Consider the following 14,556-nt stretch of genomic DNA (forward strand, 5'->3'; position numbering starts at 1 on the left):
GAAACTGATGACCACATAAATCTAGGTCTACATGACATAATCTTGTATTAGGTCGTGAGATCAGAAAGAACCTGTACAGCCGAACTTCCCTGTGCCAAAGGTCAAAGGTATCATAACAGCAACATGACGCCTCTTTTACTATTTGGTCTTTCGGCTGTGGCGGCATTGTATATTTGGTTATTTATTGAATGGGTGATTCGTAACTTGGAAGTCAGGCATATACACATCCCCAAAATATATCGCCAGCCGGGGTTATTTTACCCACTGAAATATCGTTTGTTTCGGCTAATACTTTGGCTGCGAAAACGTCAAAATGAAGAAAAGCAAAGAAATAAACTCGCTTCTTCCACAGATTCAGGATATGGAGTACGCTCTAGAAACTCACCAGATGAAATGGATAAACTCCAAGAGCTTCCTGAAGATCAACCAGAGGTAAATCTAGATCTATGAATTGTATGCATATGTTTTTAGTTTTAATCATTTTCAAATAAAATAAACCTTTTCCCCATCTAATTCTGAAATGACAAATTAGAGATCTAAATAACAATTTAGACTTAAGACTTAGGCCCGTCCGCTGTAATTTCGCTTCATGCATCATATACAATGTCGTCAATGTTAGGAATGTTTCCAGTCTAGATCTAGATCTATAACTTGCAAAATATAAATCTAGACCTTAGATTTCAGTTAAGGTCGTGCTGTCTTAAATAGACTTTATTTATCAACTAACTTAATTGCTTGATAAAAATCAATATATTGTAATCAGTATAAGTGAGTATGTGAGTTAGTGAAATTATACATTGTAATAGGAATTTAAAAAACATTATTTTCCACATCTCTATTTTAGGACCTGATATCATATAATATGTTGCGTTACTCAACCCATAGACTTGAGATGGTTTCTAATTTTAGAATCAAATTATCAGATCTGCCAGGTCATATGGTATGTCATATTGATGGTCCTGGGTTTGAACCTTGCCCACTGCCATCTTGTGGGAGGTTTGGGATAGGATGTAATAATCTTCCATTCTGAAGGAACATCCGACATGTTTAAAACAAAGACTAACCTAGATTTCAATCATCCCTCGCAGATCAGCGCATTAAGGTGTGTGTGGGGGGTGCTGGCTATCTCTATAGAAATCAGACTCTAAGAATAACTGCAATCTCTTCCCAGCTGATGTTCACTGTCCTGAGGTATTCCATGAATGTGCCATGTCAGGTCATACAAGGAGGTCTCTGTTTGCATATTCCTTGTATTCATCTCATTGTTGTTGCTATCCTTGGGAGGCACAATTCTTTCTGTTAGAGAAAATTTAAAGAAAACAGAGACTGAACTTATTTAAAAAACTAAAGAAGTGAGATCTGATGTCTTCTGGGTGGTGTTCTTTTAATGGTACAATACACACCATCTAAACCAATGACATACAAAGTCTGACAGTTGATAACTTACCTACTTGCTGACAAATCTAATTTTATCATTTCATCTTGTAATTAAACATTTACAAATTTTGTTTAATCTACATTGTAATTTTGATGTCCAAAAAAAAAAAACCCCTCCAAATGAAGTAATTTTGGATTTCCCTAAGAATAAAGTAAAACAAAAAAATATTCAAATTAGTAAAACTACATTTGTTTTAAAGTTTAAAGATATTGAAGAGTACCTGTAAAGTTGTATAGTACTTTCACTCTAGAAAGATCTGGCTGTAATTTATATACCAGATAAGATAATTTATAAGATAAGATAAAGTTGTTTTCTGATTGTGTTTGATTTCAATTCTTCTTTGATGTTGGCATCATTTTTCCACTGTAGCTTATTCTTGGGTGACAAAGTTTATGGCACAGTGTTTTTAAAGATTCTCCAGCTTCCCTTTTGTAAGCCAGTTGGCTTGAGATGTTCTATATTTCAGTTAGAGTAAAATATAAACTAACAACTGAGCCAGTCTTTGGAGAGCTTAAGTAAGGCCAATAATAGAATATGCATCCTCTGTTTGGGACCCCTCAACTCAAGAAAACATTAAGAAACTGGAACAGACACAAAATAGAGCAGTGAGATTCATAACAAACGAATATTCACATTTGACTAGAGTAACACCTTTAGTAAAATCACTAAATTTAGAAAGCCTTCAGGTTAGAAGACTCAAAAGTAAAGTAGCAATTATACATAAAACACTGAACCATAATCTTCAAAAACAAAATCTAATAAAATACTCAGAAGACACAAAGATAAAGGCACATTCCTCGTTCTATATGCTAGGACAAATTTGTACAAATGCTCCTTCCCTAGTGCTATTAGAGCATGGAATGAAGTAACATCTGTATTTTATAAGATAAGATAAAAAGATCCCTTTTTTCACTGTCATACAATATTCATTGTAGCCTTTATATATAAGCTACTTTTTTATCTTCTCAGACAGAAGAATTATTTCATGAAATGTTACTCTTAATATTTTTCTAAAATCCTAAAGGACAGATCTCACCAGTTAATATACTTAGTAAGTGTACATAGCGAGAAGAATTAGAAAATATTTTGTTCCATTTTTTCCATATTCCATTTTAACGTTCAGGCTGTAGATGCAGTTTACTTTAATGGAGGAAATGCACAAGGTGTGTTTATGGTGGCAGCAACAGCACGGCGGCACAACAACGTGGTTCAAACAATTTTATATTTAAGGGTGAGCTTTTAATTATGATTGTTTGAGAATTACTTTACTTTAGTTTGTTTGAGAATTACTGTAGTTTGTTTGAGAATTAATGTAGTTTATTATAGAAGTACTGTAGTTTTTTATAGAATTACTTAGTTTGTTTGAGAATTACTTTACTTAAATTTGTTTGAGAATTTCTTTAGTTTGTTTGAGAATTATTTTAGTTTGTTTGAGAACTACTTTACTGTAGTTTGTTTTAGAATTACTTTAGTTTGTTTAAGAATTACTTTATTTTGTTTAAGAATTACTTTAGTTTTTCTTTTTAGAATTACTTTATTTTTTTTTTTGAGAATTACTTTAGTTTAATCCTCTTGAAACCAAATGTCAAGGCCATTAAGATATTGCTAAACATTGAAGGTTCAGAGCTTCTGGTTAGTTTCTTGTATTATGAAGATTGCATTTATAATCATTACGTAAATTACACAAATACTGAAGTATATTTAATAATGTAAATTAAGATTGCTGGGTGATATTAAGAGATAGTTTAGTTGTTCATATAAAGTTTGCCTGCATATGTGGTCAAAGTTTAATGAGGGTATCATGTAGTCAGTACCACAATGTTAAAAGTCAGATGAGAAGTGTCAGAATTCCCTCAAATCAAAACATCTACTGTGTTTCAGTTGTCAACAAAAATAATTTCCCCTTTCAGACCTTGCCATCTATGGGGCAGATGATGTAAAGGTCATCAGGGCAGATGATGTAAAGGTCATCAGGGCAGATGATGTAAAGGTCATCAGGGCAGGTGATGTAAAGGTCATCAGGGCAGATGATGTAAAGGTCATCTGTTTCTGTGGCCCATGGTTAACAAGGGTTTCATGTGGCCTGCACAATGACCAACCGTCTTTATTTTTTCCCAACTAATGTCAGGTACCTATTAGACATTTGTGAACTCAAGAGGCACCCTAAAGATCCCGAAAGTAAAAAATTTTAGTTTCAGCTGGGGGATAGTAAAAGCTGGATGAGTGTTAGAGTGGCTACCTAACAAAGGTAGCCTAAATCCTGGTGTAGGCAAGGAATTTCAAAGTGGGATTTGGTTTAACTCTTTCAGTGCGAATTATTTTAATAGAAAAAAATGAAGCTTTCCAGGATTTACTTGCTGAGAGTAATGCCGCACTGAAAGAGTTAATATATGGCAGCAAAGAAACCTTAATTCTCCAAGTTCCTCCCCCCCCCCCCCTTTTTTTTTCATGTCTACAAAAGAGATTTGAGCACACTGAATTTGAAGATGTACTATACAAAAGAAAAAAAAGTTGGTTATTGTGTTAGTCTTACATTGTTGGTTATAAAAAAGGGTGACTGGTGAACATAACCAATATTATAGACATTTTTGTTAAGAGATTTCCCTGCCTTTAATGGGCACACCACCTCAATACCCCCAGATGGTTGAGTTCTTTTCTATACACAGAGGAAGTCATCATCAACTGGGGCGGGGGGGGGGGGGGGGGAAGTCATTTTAAGTTCTCCTTTTGTTGTCTTTTCCTTTCTCTGTTGGTAGCTTTTCTATGTGTCTCATTGCTTAGTGCTACAGTCATTGTAAGACTTTTAAAAGTTGTTGCCAATGCCCTTGCCTTGTCTGTAAAAGTAATCTAATGTCTGAGTAGGTCTTTAACACACTTCATCTGAGCACATCATTGTGCTTTTCTCTTTGACATGCATTAAGGCCTTGTTCTTTTCTCTTTGACATGCATTCAGCCTTGTTCTTTTCTCTTTGACATGCATTCAGCCTTGTTCTTTTCTCTTTGACATGCATTTATCTTTTCTCTTTGACATGCATTCAGCTTTGTTCTTTTCTTTTTGACATGCATTTATCTTTTCTCTTTGACATGCATTCAGCTTTGTTCTTTTCTCTTTGACATGCATTCAGCTTTGTTCTTTTCTTTTTGACATGCATTTATCTTTTCTCTTTGACATGCATTCAGCTTTGTTCTTTCCTCTTTGACATGCATTCAGCTTTGTTCTTTTCTTTTTGACATGCATTTATCTTTTCTCTTTGACATGCATTCAGCTTTGTTCTTTTCTTTTTGACATGCATTTATCTTTTCTCTTTGACATGCATTCAGCTTTGTTCTTTTCTCTTTGACATGCATTCAGCTTTGTTCTTTTCTTTTTGACATGCATTTATCTTTTCTCTTTGACTTGCAATCAGCCTTGTTCTTTTCTTTTTGACATGCATTCAGCTTTGTTCTTTTCTTTTTGACATGCATTTATCTTTTCTCTTTGACTTGCATTCAGCCTTGTTCTTTTCTCTTTGACTTGCAGTTATCCTTGCTATGTGCAGCTGAAACAACATAGTAACACTGAATAATGTTTCTTTTCTGTTGCTTGAGCTAAAACTGTAAAGCTTTCATATAGAAAAATGGAATCTTAATAACAATTTTGATCTTCTTCTGTTTGCAGATTCCATCTATTGGACTTTTAGAACTCCCATCTCTGCCAGATACATGGTTGACAAGTTCTGACAGCTTCACCTCCTATTCAGCTGGAGGTTTGATCATAAAACCTGTCAAAGTCATGGACACATGGTCAATTAAATTTGATGGCTTACTCAGGTAATCTCTAGCAATATCCCACACAAGTTACTTTTAGGTCTGTTTGGGGCAGATTTATCATTTTATACTGAAACTACAAGGTTTAAGTGTTTGACTCCTTGATTATTTTTAGTGAATTTTTCTTTTTTTAACATTATTGAGGTTATTTATTTCGTTAATCTGTTGCAGGTTGTAGTGGTCAGGCAGCATAACCCAATCCTGACACCATTTCCCTAGTAAATTTCACATTAAAAACTATTAAGCTAAGTAAGATAAGCTTATTGCACATATCATTTTGATTCTAACCCAAATATCGTCACTAAAAAATAATTGTCTGTGAAGCTATTCTACAATTTATTAGGGCTATCAGGGGTTTTTTATTTTGTAAATAATACCAGGTAACTATAAAGAAATAATTGTCAATGAAACAAAGTTTTCTTATTAAGTCTCAAGCAAATGTAAAAAGGTGTTAACCATTTCTGTATCTGATATCTATCATATATTGTAAAAGAAATGTCCTGTTTGATTTAGTAACAAAGAAGGCAAATAACCATCCATCCATTGTGAGAAGAGAAATGATTTCTTGAAACAACGTATAAATATTGCTCTGTAGAATTACACTCCTAATCTTACCCATTTTACTCTGAATGAACTTTTTTTTCTACAGGTTGGCAGAAACAGGAAAGCAAGTGGAAGTGAACTTTGACCTTTTGTGGAAAGCTTACACCAAACCATTTGACTTTGATACAGATTTACATCCTCATGTAATGGCTGATGGAATTGCCAGGGAAAAATGGTCAAGAAAATATTTTAATAATCTTAAAAGGTATTTTGAACTTAATCTTGGAAATGAAATAATTTTTGTTTTTACAAATTTAAATGAGTTAAGATTCATTATTTTATAACAGTGGTGGCTGAGTGATAAAGCACATGGCTTCTGAACCGAGAGGTCCTGTTTCGAATCTTGGTTAACACTGGGATTTTGAATTTTGGGATTTTAAGGGTGCCCTTGATTTCACCCAACTCTAATAGGTACCTGACTTTAGTTGGGGATAGTAAAGACAGTTGGTCATTTTGCTGGCTGCATGACACCTTTCTTATTAATTGTGGGCAATGAAACATGACCTTTACATCATCTGCCCATAGATCACAAGGTCTGAAAGGGTAACATTACTTTACTTTTTTATTATAAACAAAATGACATCTGTCTTGTTATTAAAAACATAGAAAATTTAGCATAAATATTTTACATTTCACCAGAGTTCATCAGACCCATTATGAACAGTTTGGAAATATACAAGGCACAGTACATGTCACTGGATACGATGACCAAAATATTATGATCCAAGGAGTTCGGGATCATTCTTATGGTAAAGTTTACTCTAAATTTCATTTGGTTTGTAACATTTCACCAGAAGTACCAGGTATATGGGAAGTGTGGTAGCTGAATTTTAAAGTGCTTGGCTTCCAAATCGGAGGTCCTGGGTTCAAATCCTGGGGAAGGCTGGGATTTTTAATTTCGGTATAATTGGTAATCTTAATCCACCCAGCCTATATTAGACATTAGTTCGAGGAAATGTAATGGCAGTTGGTCATTGTGCTGGCTACATGACACCTTTGTTAACCACAGAAACAGATAACCTTTACATCAAATGCCCTTTGAATCGCAAGGTCTGAAAGGGGAACTTTTTTATCATCAGGTATATAAGACTGTGACATAAATATTAAGCTTATTGTCTAGACAATATCTTCAATGAAATCTATTGCAAGAGTTTAAAGAAAATATTTGTATAATTAAAAACGTTAGATGGTTGTATATGCTGGTCATTCTACTCAGGCTCTACCACTTGGGCTGATATGTCCCATTTAAAAAAAACAACAACTCACACTTCAAGCGCTCTTCTTTGTCAGCCAATTGAATTATTTTTTCCCAGAAAGCTAAGTTCTTTCCCTTGAGCTTTTGAGTTTTATTATATCATTTGCCCTAACAACTCACTCATTGTTTATCTTTAGGTGTCTCTAAATCTGCTTAGAATCAAATGTAGCAATGAATTGTACTCTCTTTCTGAGCCACACTCCTCTGAACTGCTTTACTCTACATTTTGCATACAAATATTGTAAATCCTCATCGAGGATGATATACATTTTTATTTTGTAATAATTTAAATCTTCACACTTTTTTTTATTAAACTAAAACTCTTTTATTAGGATTAAACTAAAACTCTTTTATTAGGTATTATAAAAGATTACTTATCACAAATCTAATATTTTCCATAAAAGTCCATAACCTGGTACTGGATTCTCCTCAGGTGCTATTCGTGATTGGAAGTTGTTTCACCGTTATGTTCTTAACTATGTCCATCTTGATGATGGCACAGCCATTTGTGTTGGAGCTATCTCTATGCCAGTAACTCTCTCAAGGTAGGCTCAAGAATTATTTAATAATAATAATAATAATAATCTTTATTGTCCGTATGGAAATTTGTCTAACAATTTGTGCATTACACCAAACAAAAAACATTATAACTGTAAGAAACCAAAGTGTACATTCACACCAGACTCACTCATAATTTACATGTGACAAAGTTTATACCAGATTGTTCTTATTTAATGATTTGATTGCCAGGGTAACAAAAGAGTGTTTGTGTCTGTTTTTCTTTGCTATCAGTGTCTTGTATCTTTTTTGTGATGGTAAAATCACAAAATCCTGACACAAAGGGTGATTCTTTATTTAGTTAGCTTTCATTTTTTTATTACAAAGCTTATATCAACTCACTTTGTCTGTCTGTCTGGTAAAAAGTTTGAACATGATTTTCTCCCTTTTCACATTCTTGGATCAAGTTAAAACTTTGCACAAATATTCATTAAACCTGACAAGACATTAAAAAAAATAAAAAATTAGATAACTAATTGTTGGTGATTAATTATTTTGTCTAATGTGTTATACAAGTAGTTTTAGTCTAGTACAGTGATGCCCAACCTAATTCAATCTGCGAGCCATTTTATTTTCCAACACTCGTGTCGCGGGCCACATGATGAAAAAGATACAAAAACTTAATGAAATTGACCTGAAACTATTTTATTTTAAACCCGAGGATCTAGTACTTACATTGACTTATTGGGATATTTGAATTTTCTCTTTACACTTCAAAAAATGGCGTAAGTTCTGTTTATATTGTGTTGTTCTTGTTATTTAAAAACATTCACACTTTCTTCATAAAAACAAACATGTTGGCTAGCAATGGTATCATGTTCTACAAAAAAAAAAAAAGAAAAGATCCGTTCACTTTTCCTAGTAGATTCTATAGTCCTATTTTATGAATGCACAAATGTTAAATGCCTTGGTAGTAATCCATTAGAAAAAAGTGAAGGCCCTAATGTAGGTAAAGATACATTTTGAACATTGTTTAAGATGGGGGAGGGGGGGTTTCTATCTTTTGTGCCGACGATTCGGCAGGTCGGGTGGAAGCATGTCGCTGGCCGGATAAGGGGCCGTATTTTGGGCATCACTGGTCTAGTGTGTTATAAAAGTATTTGAAATAAATATGGTGGCTATCATAACACAGAAACATTATTCTGCTTAAACAAAACCTAAGACTCCATCATCCTCAGATATAACATTGTCCTCACTAGTCGTGTCTTGTTGTTGCCAAGTCTTGTTGCCTTTTACACTATTGGGGGATGATAAGCAATCCTGACAGGACATTTCCTTCAGGATGGTAGATTATTGAGATGGTAAGGGTTGAATCTCATGACCTAGCAGGGTGTCAGTAACATAAAGCAGCTATTGCATTAAGTTTATTTTTAGATTTGCAGCACAAGGTCATGGTTGTTATGTTGTTAACAAATAATGACAAGTTTATTCAAAAACAATGATGGTTTTTCAGTAAGCTTTAAAAATAGATTGGATGTTGCTAGAAGTGGGCAAGATGTAGTATTTAAAGACTGGCATATTCAGTTTTGCAAGAGGATGACTATAATAAAAGAATTTAAATTGTATTATATACTGATGTAGTGTGTATAATATTAAAGGGATTCCTAGTTCCAGAATAAAAGCTTTATATTTATTAAAGAAGAGTTCAGTGTTAAGTTTATACTATGAATTATTAAATTGTCTAATAGAGGAGAACTGTACAAAATTAGAACATTAGAAATGCATTGTTTAATGAACACAATCTCCTCATAACATGAAGACATTGTTGTCATCTGGCATTGAAACATATATCAAACATAAACACAGGGTTTCTTTTACTGTGAAGCTATCTTCTTTTCATTAATTGTGCATGGCTTCTTGCTAGAAATGTTTCAATTCTGTGTTTTTGATGGCCCTATGCTTATACTAAATACATAATACAGCACAACATATACTTGTATTAATATTTCAGGCTGGTCGTAGGCTATGTGTTTCACCCAGATGGCTCAATGGATCCTGTCAGCAGTACAGACTTTGAGTTTTACAACTGGGGGGATGAAGGTGAACCACCTGATAAACTGGTGCTGAACTTTACTGCAGGTAACTCATAAAAAAACTGAATAATTGAATAAAATTTAAAATAAGATTTTGTTTAAAGTTAATATTATATATTGAAGAAAAAAGTTTAAAAAAAATGTTGTTTATAAAGTTGTATTAAGTTAAAGATTAAACTTGTAATGCTATTAAATATACTAATGTTGTCTTCTATTGAACTTGTTGACAAATATGTTTGTGGCTATAAGCATTCCATTACATATAAAATGCTTTTAATGGCATGCGTCTCATATAGCCTCGGACAAGCACACCTCCTGGCTTTCATGTGGCTCAGATACCAATCCTGGCAGGACAGTTATCACTGATCGGAGAAGAGGTGATAGCAAGAAACTCGAGCCTAAAGTAGTAATTTTGAGCAGGAGGGGCTCATTAGCCTTGGCTGGTTATCTGATTAGGAAGAGAAAAACTTGATTCCAACTTCCGCTGATTTTCAGCTGTATCGAACATGGGAAATACTTTAGGAGTCATCCTTGAAGAAAAAAACAGGAGCCAGTGATTCTTAGTGCTATGTCCTAGCAGAACCTGTATTGAAAGAGTTATGGTTCCTTTGGAGCCCACTGCTGTGTGAAACAGGGCAATCTGCTGAGAGAGAGAGAAAGCTACATTCTGATCAATGCTCTGGCTTTTACCATATCAGTTCATGTCATCAAAAACATTCATGTTTTTTTTTCTTATAAGAATACAAAAATCAATATGAATAATAGAAGTATTAGAATGGAATTCATGGCAGAAAGAGCAACACACTAATGAAAATAACAATACAATAATGACTGCTAAGTAAGACAAATTTCTCTTTACAATATACTTGTCTATGGGAGATAAACCAAAGTGATGGTTATGACTGAACACAGCCAACAAAACCAATTAGGCCATGGACTTTGTTTTTTTTTAAGCTATCTCTAAATGTCATTGAATGTATGACCTAGAATAGTTATTAAATTCTTTCTTGAAGGTGAGAAGTCCTACTATATGATGTCTGACAAGATTCAATGTCCAGTATTTTACATGGGAAAAGATTGGGATGCCAAAATTTACGAGAGATTCTGCAACTATTCTGTGAATGGTGTGAAGGGGTGGGGCATTAGTGAATGGGATTACAGGTTTGAGCTTTTACCCTTCTAAATATAATTAATAATTAATTTGCATTGTTTATATCTTATATACAATTTAAAAATTTAGAAAAAACAAAATTTTGTTTGGAAAAAAGGTTGTAAAAGAGCAAAGAAATGAGATGATTCAAAATTCTTTTGTTGGTCAAATTTTATATTTTTATAATTCTAGTAGAAGTAATCACTTTTCACTTTTTTTTTTTCAGAAACCTGGCAGGAAAAAATGACAAGAAAATTGGAAAGTGACTTCTTCTAGCCAAATGATGATTCTTCGTCTAATTTTTAAAAACCTTTTATTCCCATTGATATCAATTCTCTAGTAAATTTTGCTAGTACTTGTAAATTAGTTTTTCAGTTAAGTAAAGAAAGCTTATAAAAACTATACAGCATCTTAATGAAACCATGTAACGTTTCACACTCTGAAGGAAATAGAGCCAGAGATAAGTTTTGTTTTGTAATTTAGTATTAGTTACTTGGCTAAACCAATCTAGTCTTTGTTATTGTACTTTCATGCTTAATTTCTAAATCATAAGTGCCATTACCTGTGATATATTATTTACGATTCAATATTTCTACATATTTTAAGACATTTGTCTCACAATCCAGTGACATTTCTTCCTATATTTTATTTCACAACAATATTTTCTATGTGAAATTTTTTTTAACGTGTTTTCTTATTGTATTTTGTATAGTATTTTATTACGGTTAATTATTGTCGATATCTATGCACAATTGTAAAAAAACTAACCTTATTAGACTTTCAGGTTATTTTTATTTCCGACATTTGTCTTCCAATCCATATTACCGAAATAATACAAAAAGATTAAATAGATTATAAAGCACTTTTATTAGAAACCCATGTACTTAAAACCACAGGGGAAATTTCCATCAATTAAAAATAATATGTTAATTCATTTCACCGAAATCGTAAACGTTTTTTTTCTTACAAGAACAAAGAAATTAATATGAAATATAGAATGCCATAGAAAGAAATCAATTGAAGAAGAATTAGATCCCTAGAGAAAGATATGAAATGATGTTTCAACAGGCCAGATAGCACCATGTCGTGGGCCGGATGCTGCCCACAGGCCATATTTTGGACATCACGCTAGCAAAAATAATAATACAATGGTTCCTGCTTAGTAATTTTCTCATTACAATGTACTAGTCTATGGGGAGTTTATCAGTTTTTTTGGCCAACAGTTTACTAGGGTATTATGTGACCAGCACAATAATCGATCTGTTTTACTTTCCCCCAAAGATGTCAGGCACCCAATAAAGCTGAAATAACTTCAACTTCAGTCTACATCAAGATTCCAAACCAATTATTATGGGTGAGTGCCTAGTGCTCTACAATTCAGCCACCAGATCTCCTACAAATATCGTTATGTTGTTGGTGCATTTTTTTTTCTCCTTTTTATTAGGGCCATTTTGTTTATTTCTTTTAAAATTGTTTCTGCTTTTTACCTGCTTATTATTAATTAAGTATCTTTAAGACATTGAGAAAAAAACAAGTTTATCTAAATTTTAAAAATAAATTGTTAAATGTACACTAGAGTCCTGAAAACACTCTAAATTCCAGCAGTCCAGATAACTTAGCAACACTTTGGGAAGGTAAAAAACAACAAACACCACCATACAAGCTCCTAAAATATCATGTAGTGATGGGCTACAGGATGTCGAAACTGATATTCAGTATATTGAACAACAAGCTGCTTTGGTAAATGAACTTTCTGTTCCTTCGTTGTCTTGATGAGGCGGCTGCAGAGTAAAGAGTGTGAAAGGAAAGAGGACATTATGCATTGCTTTTTATAAAGTCAGTTCTTGCTGTTCATTTTCATTACAGACTTCTTTTTACCTTTTTAAAGTACATAGTTTTCATTTGTTTAAGGGTATCTGGGGACTTTATTTTTTTGTTTTAGACTTTAAAAGACAAGCACGATATTGTATTTTCTGTATTATTTATTTTTTAAATAGCTCATTCCCTATAGGCTGGTTATTTCCACATTCTAAGGCACTTTAAGTCAACATTAGGCCAAGTTAAAGATAAATGTAGGCACTATTGTTGCAATAATATTTTCATACAATTAAAGTTTAAGTGATGTCTTGAGTAAAACAATTCTACTGTTTTCTTTTCTGAATATAAAACCTGCCCACTGTCATCCAGTTTGCCTGCAGTAGGTTTGGGCTTGGGTGTATTCATCTTCATATCTGAAGGAATGTCTTCAACTGTAAACATGAGCCGTGACCTACCTGTATTCTTGATAATACCCTTGGTACTACCAGCAGATAAATGGCCAGTTATACTGGAGTTTGTCTTGTGCATCTAAAAAGTTATTCATAATATTAATGTTACCTTAATGTCCATTCCTAAACTTACAGTGTCATCGTGCTTGCAGCCTGAGGACTTCAGTCACAAAAGTTGTAGTGAAGTTTTTTGTACTTGTTATCATTTGCGCTATCTTTAAGTCTGAAGATCAAAGAAGATTGTTTAATTGTATCTAGCTGTAAGGACCCTTTAGTGACCTACATATCTTACCACATTCTACATAGATCAATTGTTGTACATCATCTTTTATAATTGTTTTTTTTAGAGTTCAATGGAGATCAATTTATGTCATTTTTTCATCATCTTTGTCTGTCTTTGAAAGAATTCTTTCTTTGGGTTGTCTGTCTTTGAAAGAATTCTCTCTTTGGGTCTCAAAATGTAGCCATGTTAATGTTTCGTTATTCTCCAGCATTCCTTTTGGCCAGGTGCTAAATGAGTTTGAAATTCTGAATGTTTTGTTTTAAAACAATGTTTTATTCTTTGGTAAGCGAATAAATATGTTTCTTGATAACAGAATTTCTTTTTAATATGAATAGGAAGTGTGCAGCTGTTCTTCTAAGTCAAATTGAAGTTGGCAATTTGTCTTTCTTTTTTTTTTTTGTCGAAGAGCAGTTACATGATCAATTATACACTTTTTCAATATCACAATGTTGTTGCAGATTGTGCCTTTTTAAAAATTGTTTTGAGTAATGTTTTTTTTTTTAATTTGGATTATGATTCTATTATTATTAGCATTTACAAAAGGAAAACAAAAATGAGAGATAATGTTAAAAAAAAACTTTTGCGATTTCAAACACAAAGTTCATACAAATAGCTCAAGTTGCTTTCAGTTTTAACTTCTAAAACAAAACTTTTTAAATTTGATTTGAATATATTGGCTAGTGCTTTACATACATGGATTACGATGATTTTGATTTCATGTGAAACATCCTGTACATGACATCATTTGATTCAACCATAATGTTGGTTTTCATCTAAGCATAATTGTTTCTACATTTTTTTACATAATATTTTGCTTTTTTTATATTTGAATAAATTGCTTACAATGACCAAAAAAGTTTCTTTTATTTCATACTTTTATAGAAATTGTAGCTGTCTTATAGATCTAAGTTTTCACAGCTTTGTGTATGTAGTAATTGGAAAAAAAAAAGAAAAAGATTCAACGTTATCAGTTTGACATCTGCTAATGGTTAAGATTATGAGAGTTGTCTCCTTTTTTGCTAATTTCCAAGACTTTTCTAAAAATTGCACTTAGATTGCACTGAATCATAACTTAAAAATACTAAAACACCACCTAATAGAATACTCAGAGAGACACCAAGACAGAGGCACATTTCTGATTACTTATGTTAGGACAAATTAA

General features: G+C 32.9%; 1 protein-coding gene across 1 annotated transcript; it reads left to right on the forward strand.

Annotated features, from left to right (window-relative positions):
• The first annotated feature begins 18 nt into the window (after nucleotides 1-18).
• Nucleotides 19-13,793, forward strand: LOC106061739 (uncharacterized). Its single transcript, XM_056033402.1, has 9 exons — nucleotides 19-432; nucleotides 2,562-2,669; nucleotides 5,097-5,248; nucleotides 5,895-6,053; nucleotides 6,488-6,597; nucleotides 7,537-7,648; nucleotides 9,613-9,740; nucleotides 10,708-10,855; nucleotides 11,071-13,793. Exons 1-9 carry the CDS (start codon nucleotides 124-126, stop codon nucleotides 11,108-11,110), a joined length of 1,266 nt encoding a protein of 421 aa, XP_055889377.1. The 5' UTR covers nucleotides 19-123; the 3' UTR covers nucleotides 11,111-13,793.
• The last annotated feature ends 763 nt before the right edge of the window (nucleotides 13,794-14,556 follow it).

This window comes from Biomphalaria glabrata, chromosome 6 (assembly GCF_947242115.1).
Source record: "Biomphalaria glabrata chromosome 6, xgBioGlab47.1, whole genome shotgun sequence".
Classification (NCBI taxonomy): Eukaryota; Metazoa; Mollusca; class Gastropoda; family Planorbidae; genus Biomphalaria; species Biomphalaria glabrata.